This window comes from Acinonyx jubatus, chromosome A3 (genome assembly GCF_027475565.1).
Source record: "Acinonyx jubatus isolate Ajub_Pintada_27869175 chromosome A3, VMU_Ajub_asm_v1.0, whole genome shotgun sequence".
Classification (NCBI taxonomy): Eukaryota; Metazoa; Chordata; class Mammalia; order Carnivora; family Felidae; genus Acinonyx; species Acinonyx jubatus.
The window spans coordinates 3,676,257-3,698,050 of NC_069388.1; the positions used below are offsets into that span (position 1 = coordinate 3,676,257).

The window sequence follows — 21,794 nt, forward strand, 5'->3', positions numbered from 1 at the left end:
CCAGTTGTAATCTATTTGAAAAATGTAACTTTATTTTCTTGCATTGCAGGACTATCGTTGGAAAGGGGACAACCAAGATCTAAAATGGTAAAACCAAGAAGTTGGTGTTCAAACATCCCTTGAAAATTATTTTTCTCCTAGCATGTAAAAAACCTCATTTTTCATGTTATAATTTTATCCTTGTTGTTACTTGTTTCTCCATAATTGTTCTAGCCTTTGCATGCATACTCTTACTTTCTGCCTTTTTGAATCATGTTGGCCTGTTTTTAGGTCTATTTTATTTTGTGATTATAATACCTATAGCTGTTTCTCTTTTTTCCTCTCTTTCTCTTTTTTATGTAAGTTAGGTAATATATATACCAGACCCCGCAGAGCTTTAGTGATAGGAATAAAAAAGGTGACGGGGAAGTTATTTGGACGGAAGGATAAAATCCAGTATTTTTAAAATATTAATCAGGAATTTTATAAAATACAAATATTTTATGTATTTTCACAAGGCCAAGTTTATAGCAAATAGCTCGTATTTCTTACATCTCACATATTGACCTACTCATTCAAAAATTTTTCTCCTAAAGACACCCAACAAAGACACCACCAAAAAGGTAGAGGAGACCGTTCCAGATGGGAGAACCAGACTTCCACGAAGGGCGGCAAAAACCAAAAAAAATTACAAAGATCTCTCAAATTCAGAATCAGAGAGTGAACAAGAATTTTCACATTCATTTAAAGAGAAATTGCTAGAAAAGGTAAGTAAATAGATATAATTCAGATTAAAAATTTCTAAAAAGCCTGTTAAAATACTAAATAGAGAATATATTTTTACAAAAATGTCGAATTTGTCACATTTTTAGATTGAACCTTCTATATGAGAAATGTTATATGCTAAAAATTGATCTTTAGGCAATATGTTAAAATGTGTGATAAGTTGGCATTAGTGTTACAAAACAGATGTTTGACTCTGGTAAAATTAGAACTTTAAGATAACATTTTTGAATTAGAAAAGGGCTTGAATTTTTCCAAATGATACTTCAAAGAAGTGCAGACTGTTGGAAAGCTGTGACTCTTTCTCTTGAATGGAAGCAAAAATACTAGATCTGAGGTTCTTCCCACACACTGCCCACCTGTGTCTATCCTTGACTTCTTTCTGTCTCTTAATGTTACAGACATATCCCCAGCCATCTGTGCTTGAAAGCTTTTTTAACAAAGTGATAAAAGAAAAAAAGAAAGAAAATTAGTGCTTATAGTTTGCCAGGTGCTATTCTAAGTACTTTATAGATTTAACTTCTTAAAATCTCTTAAGTACCATAGGTGACTAGTACTATTATTGACATCTCATTTTACAAATGAGAAATTGAGGCTCAGAGAGATGAAGGAACTTGCCCAAGGTCACACAGCTAGGAGGTGGTAAAACAAAGGTTTGAACCCAAAGAGTCTGGCACTAAAGGTAGGTCTGATCATTACACTGTTCTGACTGATTGCACATAATTAAAGTTGTACCTCCCTTCGTTTGTAACCTTGTTATTCTTTACTTGGAAGACTTTAAGGACTTCACGACTTGCGTCTGCATTTTCTATCACTTCTTACTTTAATTTACTCTCCATGTAGTCAGATGAGTCTTCCCCAGCTCCCTGTCATCATCTCCCTCTTCAAAGAAAAATGCTGACAGTCTCTGTGTGGTCAGTGCAGCAGAATACCGTTGCAAGCTCGTTTCCCCTGCTCCCCGGTGTATGCCCAGAGCTGAGACAGCCAGACGGGCTAGCCTGGGACCCCCACACGAGACTGTGCAGCTCCAGACCCTGCACCCTGCCGGGGGGGGTCCCCTCACCATCTGCTCCATACCTCCCGAGCACATCGAGTACCATGAAACCCAGGAACTGTTTCTAGTTTCCCTAAACTGGATATACCCTCCTTACAGTGCTTTATTTGCATTTCTTAGGATATTATAGTCCATATATCTTTTCCTATGAATCTGTCATGTGCCTTCTACACGCAGAAAGTCCTTCAGCACCCATGTTGAAGCCCCTGTTGTGCTCGTGTATAGTCCTAGAAGATATTTAATATTTCAGCATAATTTGTTTTATGTGTCCAAGTATAAATTTCTTGTATTCAAGTGTAATTTAAAACTTATCAATACAATTAGGAGGAAAATATCCATTCCAGAAGCAAAACCATAAAGCTGCCAAAGAAACAGAAGAAAGCCTTCTCTGCCGAATCACAGAAGGATATATCAAAAGAATGGAAAAATTCATCTCTACTAAAAGATGCTGTAAGAGATAATAGCCTTGGCTTATCTCCTGTATCTTTATCTGGGAGCCCATCATCTATAGAAGTCATGAGATGTGAGTATCATTTTTTTCTTTTAAATATTCAACAAGTTTCTGTTCCAACTCTGTGAAAACAGAGTTTGAAGATTAATCTTAAATATGTGCCTCAAAATTATAGGTAGTCAAAACTTCATTTTGTGAACTAGTTAGTGCTAGTAACTTAGTCTTTGCTAAGTAGACGTGGGAACGGTGTCACTACGACACTCAAGTTTTTCACGGGAGGACGTTAAAGACCGAATGGTTCAATATGGAAAATATTTAATGCATATTTACAAATTGTAATGTGAAAGCTTAAATCAACTTTTAGGTTTTTAATCCCCAGATATATTTAATGTGAAAATAATGATGGGGATTTCTACTTTTTCTCTTTTACATTTCATTGACAAAAAAGTCTGCAAGGAATATCCTAGTCATTCTGTGGACCCATAGTGGATTATTTTTGAGGTCTGCTTTTATTGAAAGATAACTCACAAAGAAAAATTCATATTCTTTGGAGCTCTGGTACACACACACACACACACACTTTTCTAATATAGTAACTATAAGTTTGCACTTTTTTTCTGTTCTTTTTAAGGATATTTTAAAGCATTTCCAAGTATCCATAAGTTAATATATACTTCCTCCAAAGTAGCTATTTTGTTCTTTACTAGAATATTTTCTCAGCGCCCAGGACCACTGACATCTCAGATAACCGCATACTGTAACAGATGCACATGCCCTGATTTTATCTGAAAACTAAGAGTCCATTTATACTAAGACTTATTTCAGCCATGAATTTCCTCACCTATATATGAAGGATTTAGATAAGATGATTTCCCAAGCCATCTCCAACCAGAAAATTCTGTGACTTTATAACAGTTCTGGCTATGATGTCAAAATACTCAAGATAATGCTTAGGTTGATCATTACAGTGCAGCTCATACTATAGATATTTTTGTTTGAGCTTTTGAAAGTTCTTATAGTTACATCTTAAGTGGAGCCATTAATATTTTTCTAAGCCTTACAAATCAAATGATTTTAATATAAATTAAAGTTGATTTATTAGAAGTTTATCTTTTTAAATACAAAGAAGATGAGGATTTGATAAATCATTATAGTCTTAGAGTTTCATCTTACTATTTCCAAAGCAGACATCAATGATAATACCTGTCATCTGTGTTTTGTGAGGCAATATAGGTATAGAGAAAATAACAGAGAAGGATTTTACTCAGGATTATGACTGTATAACAAAATCCATATCACCTTATCTGAAAACTTCATCACCTGAATCTTTAAACAGTAAATATAGAGTCGGAGGTCCAATAAAGTCACCTAAAAACAGTGACAAAAATGTATGTGCACGAGAACATTGCTCACCAATTCCACGATCCTTCTTGTTGGTAAGAATATACGCTATTTTCCTCCTTTATCAGATCTATCTGAAGTGGGGAAATCATTTCCCTCTAATTTTAATCAAGTACACATTGCTTGTCCACCTAACTTAGGGTTCTGGGTTTGGTCTGTGGGACAAGAATAACGTACTGGTAAGTAGAACGGCCTCTGAGATTGACAGACTATTTAGCTGTCCAGGAGGAAGGGTGTGGTGGCGTGAGAAGTAGTGAGTGTGTCTCTTCTCAAGGAATGATCACTTCGACAGAGGCACTGCTCACTCGTCTATGCATCAAAACCACATAGTTCATGAATGAATGAATATTAAGATGAACAGAGTTAGTGATACAGTGGAAAATTCTTCATTCTTCTTCTCTTGTGTATTGCTACGCGTACCATTTCTTCCTAACGTGTAGGTATGTTCAAAGTGTTGTGAAAAGACATTAAAGATAGGAATCGATTATGGTCAAAGTGAGGTTAAAATACTATGCCTACAGAGAAGAGTTTTAAGTTGTGGATACTTCGGTACCAGTTTAAAACCCACCCCACTGCCATCCCATTTTGACTTGGGTTGTATAGATGGCTTAATTTGGAGAATTTTATAGTTCTCTATAGGTCTCTCTATAAAGTTATAGAACTGATTGCCAAGATAGTATAACTGGGTATAGCTGAAAGAGTTCTGAGTGAGACAGAACTGCATTTAAATACTTGCTAGCTGTGTAACATTTTACAGGCTAATGAAGCCCGCTGCACCTCAGTTTTCTCATCTGTACAGTAGGGTTGTGAAAAATTAGTCTGATTGTACAGGCGGAATACCTGATACGTAGTAAGTACCCAGATACATTATTCTCTTGATATGTGTTGAACTCCATATACGGACATGGAATTAACGAGAGTTCAGTGTACCCACAGCCCAGATAGGAGACCTCTGATAAAACCAAACTTCTGTCCTATCACTTTGAACCGAATATTTGTATTTCTGCAGGATTTTAAGGTCCTTTTGTTCTGTTTAGTAGTTTTCACAGAGCATATTTTTCTAACCGAATCTCTTATGAAACCTCCAGTGTGCCAAACAAATAACAGTGGAGCTACACCATGTAAAGCAGACAGGTCTAAGCCCCCCTCCTGGGTAACTCCCAAAGCACCTTTGCAAGGCTCTCAGTTGCAGAACACCAGTCTTCCACCAGGTCACCATCCCACGGTCCTTTGCTGTACCATCCTTCGTGTCCCTGAATCCTTTAGTCCCTCCAGTGTCCCTCCCGTCTTACAAATCTCAAAACGTCGGGGATTCCCTGCCCACTTTGCTTTCAGGCTACGCTGTGCTAGTCAGAATTTTAATTGTTACATATTTATTGGCCATGTGTTTCCCGTTTACTGTTGACTCTGAGATATTAGAAATTTGCTATATAAATTAGTTCTGTCAGCTTATACTCTCCGACACTCTCTGTGATAGTGGCAGTTTTCTCTACAGTTTTAACTGTTACCAGATGTTCTGTTTGTGATCACCAATCTGATGTGTAGTGTATAACTTTGATTTGCATTTTACCGATTAAAAACATCAGTGAGTACTTCATGTTTTTTGGCCATTTTGTGAATTGCCTTTTTTTGCTAATTTTTAATTGTTTGACTTTTTTTTTTATAAACTTGTAGTTCTTAAAATAGTCTAGATATTCTAAATTGCTTATGTATGTGCAGTGCAAACATTCTTTTTCCAGTAGCTGTAATTTCACTTAAATGAAAAATTTCCATATGACAAAACTTGTTATAATGCTATTTACCAGAGTCTTTCTGTGATCAAGAAATCCCTCAGCTATGGCCATATTTTCCTTTCTTGTAAAAATGTTAGTTTTAACTTCTAGGTTTTCAGTCTTTCTCGGGCATTAGTGCAGCATCATACATGAAGTGCCCTCCTTTGTCCATCGTTCGTAATGCTAATCTGGGCACAGCCTAGGCAACCTGGAGGGCCAACTGCTGGGCAGTGTTCCCTGTGACTGGCCAGTCTGTCTCTGTGCTAATGCCCCATTGCTGTCGTTGGTATAGACTTTAACACTTGCAGGCTGTTTCACCAACCCCGCCCCTCTCATTCTTTTACTTAAAATCTTCATGGCCCTTGAATCATCCATGTAAATTTTGGAATTACTTTGTTTGAGGGAAGAATGCCACTTCCTAGTATTGATACTGGGTGCTTTCTCACCCATATATTTTTCTTTCTACATTTTGGTGTTATTGCCAAAAAATGATGCCAAATCTTCCACAAAGAAAATTAATTCCTGTATTTTATGGCTTTTCTTTTTGCTGTACTAAAAAAAAAAAAACCTTAAAATTTTTTTCTGGGTTTTTAATGTTTTTGCTTTGTATAGAAACACTATGGATTTTTATATCTCCACCTACCTTCGCTAATTTTGTCATAATTCCCTGCCTAGGTTCTCTTAGATTCTGGATATAGACAGTTACTCATGATAACTTGTGCATTTCCCATTCCTGTCCTTATACTTAAGTTTTTTATTGTTAAGGTGACTGTGACCTCTGGGGAAATGTTAAATAAATGCCATACTAGCAGACACACTTACCCATCGTTTTTGGTAGATACTTATCAAATTAATGTTGTAGTTGTCCAAGGACTTTTTCCCTTTTTGTTATAAATGGGTGTCGAGTTTTAGCAGCAAATGAATTATTCCCTGGAAACATAAGTAGTTTTGGTTGAATATTGTTGTGGTTTTGTTTTGGGCTTTAAATAATTTTCTAATTTCCTTTGGGTTTCTGTAGGTCTTGCGCATGCATAGCCCAGGCATACTCCAATTTATAATACTGTTGTGCATAGAAAAAATAATAAGTTCCGTGGTGCTTACATAAGAAACACATCATTTTCCACCAGCTATTCAGATGGAAACACAGTTTGGGAAAAAACAGTATATCAAAGTTGAACTTGCACGTAACAAAGAAGATCACATACAGGAGCAATAGAGGTTTGAAGGACACTATAGCCATCAGACTTAAACTAAGATGGTTCTTATAAGAATCAGAGTACTGGCCCTAAATAATCAATATATTTTAATATTTTTCAACGGTTATTACTTGAAAATCTGATGTTTAAAGTATGCAGATCATGGAAAAAAGTTGAAATTTTTGAAATGAGAAGTTGTAAGTTCTCAAATAGTGAAGATATAGTTGCCGAGCCACTGACATGTATTTGTAATGGGGACTTTCTGGTTTCACGATTATTTAGGAATCGGTTGAACTTCGTGCCACTACCGCAGTCCATAGCCCATCAACAAAAATATTTTTAATAATCTGTAAGACACAGAACGGTAAATGCAAAATTTTACGGCTTGGCGGAGGAGGGCTGGGAAGGGACCTAAACAAAAGTATCTGAAAAAAGAATGGACGTTTGCAAATTGACTTGCTTTAGCGTTTGAGAAGGATGATCAAAAGTGAAGCCAAGAGGACTTACAGAATTTTTTCCCCCAATTTCTAATACCTGTTTTAGGGAAATCATTCCGCATCTCCACTATCTATGTCTAGTGAAGGAAGAGAGCAAATACGGTGCGACATTCCTTGTGACTCTACTCATGTATCAGGTTTGTAGTCACAGCATTGCTTTAAAAACAGTATTGTTGAACTACTATGCAATTTCACTTTCTAAAGGAATTACATTTTAAGTCATACCATTTATTCAATATAGCTAATGTCAAATTGAAAATAAGCTGGAGAGAATTTAATGTACAGCTGCCTAAAACAATGCAAATAAATAACTGAAAGGCTTTTTTAATAAAAGCAAGAAAATTAATTAGGTTATTTTTGATCAAGATTGTAGCGCTATTGTTTTTTAACTGTTCCTAAGGCCCCACACAGCATTTTAGTCGCAAACGAATGTACATAGAAGAAGATAATCTAAGTAATGCTGATGTAGTAGAAGAGGAGGAAGAAGGGAGAGTATACTTGCTTCCCAAAAAACTATCCAGAACTGAAGACACAGATAATCACACTTATAAAGGTAGGTAGATCAAATGCCTGTGTCAAAATGCAATTAATTGTGGAAGATGGTTTTTGAGATCTTAAATGATACACACACACAATCCCCTTTGTAAAGAGAACTTTGGATGAGTCTCATAAGGATGATGCTCTATCACCTATCAAGTTCACTTTATGTGAATAATATAGTTAGTAAGGGTCTTTGTGCCCTAAATCTTCTTTATAATTCTATTACTAATTACCACGTTTTACTAGAATGTAAATTTACAGATATATTGGTATGTCACTAAATATTTGGTTATTAACATGGAAATAGTTAAAAAAAAATAACCATTCCAAAAAACATTCCATTTCACTGTTAACATTTTTGCCTCAATACCCATGCCAAGAGGATTTTTTAGAAATGAAAATATTTTTAATTACCTTTTATGTCATATTATTAGATCACACATAGAATCTGAAAATAAGATTTTTGTCCTCAGCCTCATGACAAGTAAGGCTAAATTTGTAATAATGCATATCTTCAGCTGATTGTCTCCATTTTTTAGTATCTGAAAGTATATCTCCGTTATCAACAAATGACTTGTCTCTTCCTGCGGAGAGCTGGGAAAGTGAAATTTCAGGTGTGGGGATGATGTGTGAGAAGCTCAATACAGAATTTAGGAGGAAATTTCATGTAAGTTACCATTCTTTAAATGACAATTTTATACCCAATAAAATAATATGCCACCTGTCTACTAGACTAGCAGCTCGTTTGATCCTTTGGCAACAACACACCCGTTTAGGAACTCGCTTTTCCTCACGGACTGGTGAGAATCGGAGTGATTTGTCTTCTAAGCCTGGTTTCTCTTCTCCAGTCTGTGCATTTTCCATAGTCTTTCTTTTCCTAGATTCTTTATTTTCCTTTTCAGTTTACCATTTTGACCCTTCCGTGCTTTTTCTTTTGGTCTGAACAATTTTCTTTCCGTGCCTCATGTTTTCATTGCGCGGAGATGACAGCTAGCAAGGTTGCTGCAGTCGAGGAGGAAGCCAGAGGAATCCTCTCGCACTGCTTTACCAGGTCACTGCTCGTGGAGCCTTAGCCACTGAGGCTCCAGTGAGGTGATGTTTGCAAAAATACTTTTTAAAACAATTAACTCTTGTTTTCTCCACCTACCTCTTTATCTCACATGCCTGTGCTGGGAATACTTGTCTTCGCCTCCTGTTAACCCGTGTGGAAAAACACCTTTTATCATCAGCCCCTCTCTTGTCTTTTTCCTCCGTCTGAAATAAGATTCTGTATATTTTAATTATCAAAGGACAACCTATAAACAGAGAAGCCGCCCTGATTTATGTGTATCTGTTCTGTTCTGCATCTGGCTAGATCAAGCAAATATATGTTTTTGTGGAAGACAGTCATTCTGAGTGTGAATTTGGGCTTTGTTCCTGAAGAGAATTATAATCACTAGCATGTTTATAAATAGTGTGTGGTGTCCTTATGGAAACAATGATCAATTCAATCCTTAGAATTTTCTTGATGGAACCAGACACTGCCCTGACTGAGCTTTTTTATTAACACTTCAGTTTAAATGACCAAGTTTTTCATTTTTCACTTCTGAGTTTTTCTTAGACATTTGCATGGTAAAGGCTTTGTTATTAACAGTCTTGGTTAAATTATTATTTTGTGAAGAGTTTTCAAGTTAAAAATGTGTTTTTCAGATCCGCCAAAAAATGATGGATTATTTTGCAAAGCAGTCTTGGAAAACAGCTCAACAACATCTGACCAACATGAACCATCAGATTCAGGAGTACAGGTCTGTACTAAAAGCCTTTTTTGCAGTCTTCTGAATGCTATAGTTTAAAATTTTTTTTCATTTTGTTTCCTTAATAGGATCAAAAAACTCGATAAATTCCAATTCATCATCATAGAGGAGCTGGAGAATTTTGAAAAAGATTCACAGTCTTTAAAAGAGTTGGAGAAGGAATTCGTGGTTTGTGCTTTTAAGAATTTTTTTAAAGAGCCACACTCAGGAAAACTTCTGTTAATTTTGTTCTTTAGAAAATTGTTTTAGGGGTGCCTGGGTGGCTCAGTCAGTGAAGCGTCTGACTTTGGCTCAGGTCATGATCTCATGGAGCATGAGTTTGGGCCCCGCACCGGGCTCTGTGCAGGCCTGCTTCGGATTCTGTGTCTCCCATTCACACTCTCTCTCTCTCTCAAAAAATAAACATTAAACATTAAAAACAATAGTTTTAGGTTTCATATACACACACTTATAGACTGAAGCTTATGATGAGTACCTTTGATAATATGGGGAAAACCCTGAGACAGTGTATGACGTCTAGAATATGCTCAGCATCTAGCCAAGTTTATTTAAACTAGGAATAGGAACATAGGAATTCTGCAAGTTTTACTTTTTGTATTTTTAAATGTAGGAATTGGGAGAGAAGATATTTCAGAAGTACAGTGCCTATCAAAAAAGTGAGCTGCAGAGGTTGGTGTGGCATTCTTAATGACTATGACCTATATACACTTTCAATTTTTAAATATAAATGTAATTGCAATATTCTGGCAATTCAAAAGTGACTTCCTCTGCTAGGCTTCACCACTTGAAAGCGTCACTGGACAAAAATGTCTTCTACAACACTGATTACGAAGACGCTATTTTTACATCTGAGGTACAAGCTTTTTTACACTCCTATAATCGATACAGTTTCGCGGTGAAAATCTGACGGTAAACGTCATGGATGCAATACTGCTTTACAGATGTGCTCGATGAAGGAGGACATGAAGGTGCTGCAGGAACAGCTTCTGAAGGACACGGTGGGTCGGCTGCCCCCTGGGGTTCGCGTGCTTCCGTCTCTTGTAGCGGCGACTTCTTCCACAGCCTTTTCTCCTGTGGGGATGGAGAGAGGCTTTCAGCCCAGTGGGTTTAGTTCTTTAAACTGGAATAATGGGAGCAAGTCTAGAGTACGATATTAATAGAGGTGATTTAAATGAGTCCCTCCTAAGGGAGTATCAGTTCGGAGATGTTTACATGAGCTAAAAGAGTAACTTCTCTGTTCTGTACCCAAGCGCTGTACCCGGCAGCAGGCCTGTGCCTTCTGAAGAAGGTGTGCTGGGACAGAGCTACCAGAATGGCTGTCTGCTTGGACAGCAGGACTCCATTAACTTAGATTGGAGGATGAAAGTAGTGCACTTTGATCCAAAGGTCTCGTAGCCCAGCAGCTGCCTTCTGGGGGCAGAGACCCTTGGCGGGGAGGGGAGGGGTCCAAAGGCACTGCTCTCAATGATGGCAGACATTTTCCATGTAGACTCGAAGACTTCCTGTACACAGAGCACTAGTGTACTTGCTCCCTTAATGGAACCTCAGCAGACTGTTGTGGCAAAGACGGTTTGGAGGGGAGCAGTCTAGAAAGAAATGTCAACAGCAATTTGGGCTTTAAAAGACTGGATCTCTACACTGAGCGCCTAGAATATCCGTGTTGAGCCCTGAACTCCGGAGACACCTACGGATAGATCCTGGGGGGCTAGATAGAATGAGCGCTGATACAAAATACCTTTAGGAAAGGGGTTGTTTTGAAAAGAATCCCTAATAACAGCTAGCTTTTTTCTTTCCGTTTGATGGTTTTGTAGTGATCATTTAAAATCTAAGTGTGATTTTCACCCCCCCCCCCCCCCCCCCCGGCTATAGCAAGAAGAGGAGCTTCTCAACGTACGCAGAGGACTGATGTCATTATTCATGGCTCATGAAAGAAACGTTCATGTGTGATGTCTGGGTGTTAGTGATTAGTTGTAGCCACTTACCCCTTTTTGTGTATACCAGGAAATCCCACAGTAGCTCTACCGAGAGAAAAACAGACGTCACCCAGGCAAGAGTACTTTTGTAGGAGCCTCCAAATCCAAAGAAATTGTTGTCTTATGGATGAGAAAGAACCACTATAACATGACTCCAGCCTCAAAAGACCTTTGTCTGTATAGTACTGTTCTTTTTTTAGGGAAAAATTTTGGGAAAACCAAATAGTGAAAGGAATTTTGCTTGTTTCTGTAGGACTATTTATGTTGGACAGACAAATCTGAGTTAAACTAAAACTTACCATATAAAATGTACTTTTAAATGAATACAGTTTGGACTAAATATAAGGTATTCCTAGTTCGGAGTATACTACATGCAATAAAAACTTGGCCCTGCTGAGAAGGGGAAGAAGCCTCTGATTTCAGACGCTTACCGGAGTGAGAGTCGGTACTTCTGGCCCACTGCTGGAGAGTGTATTTATTCAGTTATGGCACCTGTATTAGAAGGCATTAAACAGCCTATAAGAGTTCCTGTATTTTCTAAATATTTTAATTCCAGGTAGATACCTTAACTCCTAAGCATGCTCTTTTGACAAGTACTTTTTAAGCTCCTACTATTCACTATAATAGTTTGCTAGAATATAAAAATACACTTAATAAAGTTGAAATAAATGCTGTGCCACTTGGATAAGGATTATAAATAAAATGTTGTGAATCATTTCCCCATTTTACGAACATCGGATCAAACAAAACATCCTCGTACAATCAGACATCTGAAGTATGAAATTAAGCCGCCTCACTCACTATTTTAATGGTGGCAGAGAATTTTACTACTACCAGCATTGAAGTAGCATGATAGAAGTGGCTTTTCTCAGTCTGGACAAGCAGAGGAAAACCCTTTCCGTCTTAGCTTTATTCCATTACTGATAGGGTAGCCGGCATTTTATGGCACGAGACAGCGACAGCTGTCTAACAGTAAATAATACTCGGAGGAGTTGCAACTCCGTGTTTCCCTGCGAGACATGAGAGCTGCTCGCATGACGACCCACCTCCCTGCACACCTCCTCTGCAGCCACACTCACTGTACGTGTACGCCAGCCCGAGTGTGAGCTGTGACCTGGCCAGTGCCAGTAGTTGCTCCCCCTCTGAATCTCCGTCTCCAGCCTTCTTATCGCGCTGACCTTTGTCGCGTCTCTCCAGCTTGCTGTCTAGAGTAGCCCTGGGCTGTTCACGCCACCACTGCTCCGCTAAGCCTGTTCCCTTTCTTGTCTGTCTTTCCTTCCTTACCTATTCTCGGCTCTTCAGTCGAAAAGAACTCTGTCCTCTCACTGCATCCGCTAATTCACACCCCTCATTCCACAACCTGAACGTCACTGGAGCCAAGTCATATAATCAAGCTTAAACTTAGGACGGCAGATTTCAAATGGCTGCTTGGCAATCCTCACTTGCCCCTTTTAATTGGCTTTGCCTCTTTTCCGGAGTATCATTGCATCTCAGTACCTCTGTCCTTAGTTCTTCCCCCTGTAGCTGAGGGCCTCACTTCCCACTTGCCCATCCTTTCTCCCTGAATTCTGACGTTACCTGTCAATACCGGCATTTCCCAATTTCCCACATGTTCCAGTGGCACATGTGCCTCTTCATTTAAGGACCGTCCCCACCAGTGCTCTGCATCTGACCGTCTCTGGCATCTCGCTGCAGGGTGTGTGGCCCACACTTACTAACACACACACACGAAACAAAACAAGGCCTTTAGCACCAAGCTCCCCTCTGACTGCTGCCCATCCCGTGTAATTCTCTACTCACCTCCACACAGAGCATAGGGAAAGAATTTTCCCCAGTTAGTATCTCAGCTTGTACACTTCTTGCGTGCGCTTCACCTTCCCTCAGCCCAGCTGCTTTACTTACTATTTCCCCGAAACGACTTTTTATCAAAATCATCAGTGATTGATTTTACCAAGTTTAATCTCTATCTTCTTCTTAACTCAGCTTCTCCGTGCTTTGTCACCCAGACTTGGCCTGGCATATTTTCCATTCCTTGTCTCGCTCCTGGCTTCCCCTTTACCTCTGGATGTGGGGCTCATTCCTCAATCTATACTTCCTCCTTAGGTAACTGCATCTGGTTCCACGTAATCACCATCTCTGTGTTGATGACTTCCAGATGTATCCAGGTTCTGACCCTTGCTTTGGACATCAGCATCTCATACACACTCGTTATTGACAGTTCTAACAAGCATCTCAGGTCTCAAAACAACCCTTGATTTCTCTCCCTTGGCATTCCTTCTCAACACCAAAGGAAAAATAAACATCGTCTCTCCATCTCAGTAAATGTCACTTTTAGCCACCCGACTATGCAAGCCAAAACCTAGAAGGAATTTCTGATTTCTCTTTTTCTCTTAACTGAAACTAAGTGGCCACTTAGTTGATCAAATCCTGTGGATTTTACTGCCCAAGTATGTTCCAAATGTGTAATTTCTGTCACTTGCACTGTCACTACTATTGACAGTGTCACTATTTCTCACAGACTACCATACCAGCCTCCTGAATGGCTCTCCAGCACTCACACTTGCTCCCACAACACTTTATTTACTTTGCAGCCAATACATTCTTGCTAAGTCATAAATCCTAGCGTGCCACTTCCTTACTTGAGACTCCAGTGACTGCATCCTCTTAACTAATGGGTCAAAGAATAAATCAAAGGGAGATGAGAATATACTTTGGGACAAACAGAAATGCAGCATCATGGAACTTCTATGACACAGTGAAATCACTGAGAGGGAAGTTTACAGCTGCAAATTTATAGACGTTAAAAACAAAGAACTCCAATCAGTAACCCAACTTTAAAAAACTAGGAGAAAGAGTGACACCCAAAGCTGTTAGAAGGAAGGAAATAATAAAACACTGGGGATTTAAGAAAAAAAACACAGAATAGAAAAGCAACAGAAAATCAAAACCAAAAGTTGGTAAACCATTATTAGACTGAGATACACAGAAGACTAAAATTTCTAAAATCAGGAATGAAAATTTGGGACATTACCACTGACCTTAAAGAAACAGGATCATGAGAATACTATAAAGAGTCATATGGCAACAAATTAGATAATTCATGTGAAAGTGGTGAATTCCTAGAAACACAAACTACCAAAACTTACTTCAGGAGAAACAAAATCTGAACAGTCCTATAACACGTGAAGAGATTGAATCCGTAATCAACAAAGAATTCTACCATGTATTTAAATAAGAATTAACACCAGAAGATAGAAGAGAGAACGTTCCTAACTCACTCTATGAGACCAGCATTCCCTTGCTCCCAAAATCAAAGACATCACAAGAAAACTACAGACCAGTATACTTTATGAACACAAGGTAAAAATCCTCCACAAAATAACAGCAAGCTGGATTCAGCAGCACATTAAAAGGAACGCATTTAATGAAGGAGGTAAAAGATTTGCACATGGAAACCATGAGATGTCAGTAGAAATTAAAGATCTGAGTGAGTGGAAAGACATCTTGTGGTCGAGTGCCAAACTTAATATTGTCAAGATGGCAGTCCTCTGAAGTAATTTACAGATTAAATGCAATCCCTGTCAAAATCCCAATTGCCTTTTTGCAGAAGTAAAAAAGCTGATCCTAAAAGTCAAATGGAAATGGAAGGGACCCCACAAAGCAAAACAACCTCAAAAAAATAATACAGTTGGAATACTCACACTTTGTAATGTTAACACTTAACTACAAAGCTACATCAATCAAAATAGTGCAGTGACTCAATAGGGAAAGATACCTAGGCCAGTGGAATAGAAACGGTGGTCCAGAGGTAAGCCTGCTCGCCTGTGGCCAACCGAGTTTCCTCGAGAGTGCTAAGCCATTTGGTGGGGAAACCAACAATCTTTAACACATAGCTCAGGACAGCTGGCTAGCCCCATGCCAAGCAGTGAGGTTGTGCCCTGACCTTACACACACATAAAAGATAAACTGATCCAAAATTCTTAGGAAAGTACAAATTCTTAGGAAAAAACATAGGAGTAAGTCTTCATGACCTTGGATTTAGCAGTGGAGTCTTAGATAAGACACCAAAAGCACCAGCAACATAAAACAAATGGGACTTAAAAAAAAAAGAAAACCTTTGTGCAAAAATACTTTAATAAGAGTGAGAAGACAGCCTACAGAATGGGAGAAAATGCTTGCACATACCTGATTAGGATCTAATATTGAGACTATATAAAGAATTCTTACAACTAAGCAACAGAATAACAAATGACCCAATTAAAACATGGGCAAAGGACTTGCGTGACCATTTCTCCAGGGAAGATGTACACCTGGCCAACCAGCACACGAACATGCACAGAATATCATCAGTCGTTAGGAAATTGCAAGTCAAAACCATAACGAGATGGCTCTTCACACCCACCAGAATGGCTAGAGTCAAGGAACAGAAAACACGTGTTGGCAAGCTTGTGCAAGAATTGGAACCCTTGCGTGTTTCTGGGGAAGGAAACTACTACCAGCCTCTGTGAAAACCAGTTTGGTGGTTCCTCAAGAGTTAAATGTGGAATTATCCCATGACTCAGCAATCTCACCCTTTGGTATCTACCGTAACAATTGGAGACATATTTAACAAATACCTAAGAATGTGTACCAGTCACAAGGGCCAATGTGGACACGACCCAAGTGGGCATTAAGTGAATAAACATATGTAGTGTATCTACACATGAACTATTTACTCAGCCACAAAAGGAAGAAATACTGATTCGTGTTACAGTGTAGACGAGCTTCAAGAACATTATGCTAAGTGAAAAAATAAACATGAGGTTACACCATAGAACTGGACTATTATGCAATCTCCAGAATATGTAAATCCACGGAGACAAAGCAGATGAGTGGCTGCCAGGGGCTGGGGGAGGGGGAAGCTGAGGAGAACCTGCTTCAAGGGTACAGAGCCTCTTCGTGATGGAAATGTTTTGGAACTAGATAGAAGCGGCGGTTGTATGGGCTTGTGAGTGTATTAAATGCCACCAAAGTGCACTCGACATGGTTAGCTTTAGGTCGTCTGAATTTCACCTCACTTTACTTAAAAATGAAAAGCCACCACCCACAAAACCTCTCCAGAGGCGTCCTTTGCACTTTACAACCCACCTTTATAGCGGGACCTAAAATCCCCACGTGAGCTGGCCTCTGTCCCTTTCCTCACCCTTATTTCCTACTCCTCTCGTTCAGACTTCAAGCAACATGCCTTGAACAATCACATTCCTACCTTAGAGTCTTTGTTCCTGGGAACTTGCTGTCCTTCAGGTCCCATGTAAGTGAGACCTCTTCAGAGAGATCTTCCCTCACAATCCTGTTAATGTTAATATCACTCCAGAAATTTCTTTCTTCTTCCCTTCCATAACCCCACTCCTATAAATCCTACAAGAACAGGAAGCTTGTCTTACTCACTTGTGAACAGTAACTTACACCACTATTTCCAGAACCTAAAAAGTGCCCTAAAAAGCCAGCTTGCAACAACGTGAACAAGTAAGTGAACAAATGTAGCATTTCTAGATAGGACTTTACTGAAACCAGAGAGGGCCAATGTACCTAAAACTCAGACCCTCAAATTTTATGGAGTTGCAGCATTCCCATTAAAATTGGTAACAAAATATTAGCCAGTCAGCCACTTGAGCCTCTGTTAGAGGACACAGTGTGCTCCACTCTAGACACAGATGAGTGAGAGATCAACCCTTTCCTTTTACTTAAAAATGAAATTCAAGGTAGTGATGCAGAATCCTAGGGACTTCCATTTGCTTGGCCCCTTGGAAGAAATGTGTAGGGGTATCAATTGTGCATAGATGTTATCAAAGAAGAGGTTATATTTTTTTATGGCTGGGCTCGTAATGTTTAGTTTGGGGAGGTTTTAAAACACATCAGGTCAAAATATCCATGGAAATATTCTAAAATAACATCTAGAGGAAAAGAATTCAGTACCTCCCCCCGCCAGGAATACAGATGTTTATTTTTTAGTGTTTATTTTTGAGAGAGAAGGGGGGGCAAAGAGAGAGGGAGACAGAATCGGAAGTAGGCTCCAGGCTCTCAGCTGTCAGCACAGAGCCCGATGGGGAGCTCGAACCCACGAACCAGGAGATCATGGCCTGAGTCAAAGTCAGGCACTTAACCGACTGAGCCACCCAGGCACCCCAGGAATCAGATGTTTTTAATGAGGTTTGTCTGTTGTGCTGTCTTGAACTTCAGATACTATAATTTTGGTTTATGCTGCAATAGCATTAATTTTAAATGCAAGGGAGTTGGAGGGGTGAGGGTTTTCACACTAATGAAATGCCTGCCTTAACATCAATAGGGCCTTTACTATTCACCTAATAAAATGCATTTTATGCAAGTCAAGTACTGTCAGTATGAGATTACAATGAATACTGATGTTTGGGACAGATTTCATGTTTAAGCAATTTTAAGCTTATTTAGAGACAATGTAGCTGTTTCGCTTTGTTCTGTGTAGTTGATTTTTAACATTTTCTATTATATATTTATTTAAACTTAAGAAAAATTAGAGCAGCCGTTGGTAAATTATCTAAAAGACCATACAGGAAATGTTTTAGGCTTTGTGGACCAATAGGAAAATTTGAGTGCCGGAAGCCGAGCTATCCAACCGGCCTGATGGCAGGGCCCGGGCGGTGGACCGATCGGGACTGCAGGGCAGCCTGCCAACAGTAAAGCTTCTTGTACTCCGGCTTTTATGTAATCTTGCCTTAACAAAAGTACCTGGGGAATTATGTGTTGGGGAATTGCCCTCGACAGGCCTCCTGAGAAAAGAACCATTGGGAAAGAAAGAAGGTTCCGCAAGGAGACTGTGCGGCCCTACATTTAGCCCTTGCCACCCCCTATAAAGACTCCTCTACCCAAAGGAAGGATAGCCTCATACATTTCCCAGCCAAGGAAGGAACAAATGGATTTGAAAGCCCCACTCTGGCAACAAAGGAGTGTATCTATGGGCACAAGATACTCCAACCTCTAGGCCCACTTGGCCCCCAGGAGGCATTCCGGATGATGACTGAACCTAGTCAGTTAAGGTACAGAATGGTTCATTAGTTCCCAGGTGCATTGTCTCTCTGAGAATGTGTTAAGGCGTGGGTTCCTAAGGCCCTCTTGGCCCCCTTCTAGCACCTTGGACCGAGGTGAACACTTTTGTTCCTCAAGCCACAAGTGGTTCAGGGAAACAACTAAGAGGTCATGTCCCTGTAACTGTTCCACTTGAGGTGTTGAGAGATAAATGACCTTTCATGAAAACAGCAAGGCAAATGCTTTATAGATTATAGATAAACGTAGATAATGAAAATAATGTAAGAAATTAATAAGCAAAGGGCAGGAGGGAACGTTATGAGAAAATTACCATGTTATTCCTTAAAGGGTGATTATACATAGGAACATTTTTAGAATTAGGTAATGCCAGAAAACATAGATGACGCACAGTACAAGGAAATTGCTAACAAATATGCCACGTTTGCCACAATAAAGCGGCCAGTTCAACACACTGCTGTGGTCTGTGTTCATTTTTATTTTTGTTCTATTTTTTTTTTTTTTTTCACTTTTTCGCCGACGCTGTTCATCCTTCGGGAACCCCTGGACCCAATGGAGCAGGACTCTGGCATTTGAGGATATATATAGGTCTTGTATAAACATGTCAAGTTGTAACCGTTTAAAAATGTACGATCCATTTTTAGCCTGCAGGGCATTAAAAGAAAAAAAAAAAGGCAGGCCAGATTTGGTCTGTGGGCTGTCGTTTGCAAGACCCCTAGTGTAGAAGAAAACTTTTAAAGGTCAGCGCTCTTCTTTATTATAAATTTCTTTCTTAATTTATCTTACTATTTAACAAAAATAGTGATTTAAGTCAATTTTGCATTAGCAGAGGCTAATGATAATGTTAGTTAACTAACACAGAAGTACGACTTCTTGGTCCTCCTATTTCAAACATGTTAAAAATAAATGATCATTATAGCCAATAATTTATATTTCTTACCTGGATTGCAACTTAACACCATGTTGGTGTAGGTGTATCGCACTTCCTCAACCAAACCGAGCCGTAAAGTGGTAACTATTCCAGAAGAACATGTGGAAGAAAGAGAAATTTTGCAGCATTAGTATAGCCAAGCAGAAACATAAATCCTTGGCTCTACAGACGTTACGAGAGAGACCCAGATGCCACCACATCCTGATACCACAGAAGGCGAGCAGACCCTCTGAGCGGTACTCGACTGTGCGGGTTCCGTCCAGGGCTTCATTGCACAGTAAACTGGAGGTCCACGGTGACGAACTCGGCTCCAACCTCCGCACAAGGCGTGAGGCTCCCAGCTGTGGGAGGGAGTTCTTCACCCAGCTGTCAACACCACCTGTTGGCCGGTAACCCACTCCCGGTTACCGTCCACGAACTCATACTCAGTTCTTTAACAGCGAGTGGAAAGTTCAAGAAAGCAGAGAAGGAATCATAACTCCCATGAGGAAACAACGGAAGTAGAATTCTGATCACAATAACACATTAGGAAATAGTAGCAACAAACAAACGTAAGAGCAAGGTGTGAGGTGTTCCCGAGACCGTCTGTGCCACACCGGGGGTCACCAGTGTCACCCGGTTCTCTGGGTGGAAGGCAGGGAATGGACCATTCTCTCAGGGCACACACCTGCGCTGAAATAACACTTTCAGTATATGTATGTTTGAAAAAGAATAAACTGCATTTAGAAGGCAATAATGCATATATAATAGCATGTTTCTAAGAATTATTAGCATTATGCACATCCAGCTTTCTCTCCCATTGCCTATTGTCAAGAAAGTGTGATTTTTAGAATTTCCCTGTTCACCTTCTTTAAAGGAGATTTAACAGTTGAGATGAAAGACTTAAAAGTTATTATTCTAAACATAAAACAAGAATGTTTTTCGTAAAGCAGTGGACCTGATAGCCAGCAGCTTTTCCATTGTTCAGTCTAACATCATCTAAATATGAGCTAGTGATCTGTTCCTGAGATCACTATCAATAAGTCCACAGAAAAATTAATTTATGGTAAGTCACTGTTTAGAAATATTTTCATATGTTCTTTTGGACTCTCAACATGTTCAGTTTCTTATCAACATCTCAGAGGTTTCTTTCACACGAAAAACTGAAAAAAATCTCTGGAAAAGAACCTGGGTAAGTGGAGATTAGAAGCATGTGAGACTAATGATATTATCAATAGAATTAGAATTATCCATTACTGGACTTGAATTTGCTATTAAAGAACTGTGGGTATGTAGCTAAAATCTTGGATTTTCATCTCCCGGAATTTAGACTTGTAATTACCACGTATTTCCACAAGATGGACTTCTTGATGTTAGGGTTTTGGGCTCAGGGGGCTTTAGACATTTCAGTTGTCTAAAATTTATTCATGTTGTATAATTTCCAAGCCCCTTTTAATGTTTAAAAATGTAGTTTTTACCAAGACCTATAATGTACTATTTCTCCTATATTGGGTTAAAACTTGGTATTTCTAAAAGTGACTTAATTTCCCCCATAAAATAATCGATTATGGTTTTTAAATCTGTTCAACTGCTTAAAAACAGAATTTCTTTAACGACTTCCTGTTGTTACTTTAATAGCTGATCTTATTTTGTAAAAATTAGAACAAATGATTTGTGAAGTCAAGGCATAAAAACCTCATTAATGCCTCCCAGTTGTGGAGAACTGTGATAACTCAGACACTGTATGTGATTGTTATTGAATAAGAAGGCAGACGTGGTTTTTCCTGAGTCTCAAGGCTCTTAAGTACGTACACTTTCTCCTCAAACTTATAGAACACATGTGCGTTTATATACACATGCATGCGTATCACCCATTCCGTGAGATTTATACACGGCTTTTTCATTTTGTTCCTCCAGACAGGATAAGAGACATCCGAGATGGCATGCCAGAGCCTTCCTTAGTGCAGGGTGGACACACTCCATTCACAGTTTCAGTTCATCTCTTGACCTCTAGGATAAGAATGTGCACTTCAGAAACACAATTTAAAGGAACAGTTTATGATTAAGACAACGTAGAAGTTAGATACTGTTGCTAAAAATTTTGATTACAATGAAGATGTCTTCTGGTTTTAGGATATCTTAGAGCCCTCGAGCCTGAACCACACCAAACCCTCCATCGGGTATCCTGTATCTTAACTTTTGAATTTACCCATTAGTTACGGAACTGACTGTACTTGGGCAAAACTACCTGAACACGTGTCCCATCTGCCAAGCCACCTCTAACCAGAGGCCTAGTTTGGCCATCTTCTAAACAGGACCGGTCCCTTCTGCTTTGGGGGCCAGGATGGTTTCGAACAGAAGGACCCCTCTCTGTTCCTCATTTCAT

At 39.2% G+C, this 21,794-nt stretch overlaps 1 protein-coding gene across 2 annotated transcripts in view; it reads left to right on the forward strand.

Moving 5' to 3' along the window:
- SYCP2 (synaptonemal complex protein 2) overlaps positions 1–11,482 on the forward strand; it is a 57,522-nt gene extending 46,040 nt beyond the window's left edge. Inside the window, exons 25-37 of one of the 2 annotated variants that reach the window (XM_027046576.2) lie at positions 50–87; positions 576–746; positions 2,141–2,339; positions 3,492–3,703; positions 7,180–7,270; positions 7,534–7,686; positions 8,213–8,340; positions 9,363–9,457; positions 9,535–9,634; positions 10,077–10,135; positions 10,241–10,319; positions 10,408–10,464; positions 11,336–11,482. In XM_027046576.2, coding sequence (XP_026902377.2) covers positions 50–87; positions 576–746; positions 2,141–2,339; positions 3,492–3,703; positions 7,180–7,270; positions 7,534–7,686; positions 8,213–8,340; positions 9,363–9,457; positions 9,535–9,634; positions 10,077–10,135; positions 10,241–10,319; positions 10,408–10,464; positions 11,336–11,413 — 1,460 coding nt within the window. In that variant the 3' untranslated portion in view covers positions 11,414–11,482. The remainder of the gene's footprint in view (positions 1–49; positions 88–575; positions 747–2,140; positions 2,340–3,491; positions 3,704–7,179; positions 7,271–7,533; positions 7,687–8,212; positions 8,341–9,362; positions 9,458–9,534; positions 9,635–10,076; positions 10,136–10,240; positions 10,320–10,407; positions 10,465–11,335) is intronic. The other variant, XM_027046577.2, reaches the window with a different exon arrangement.
- The last annotated feature ends 10,312 nt before the right edge of the window (positions 11,483–21,794 follow it).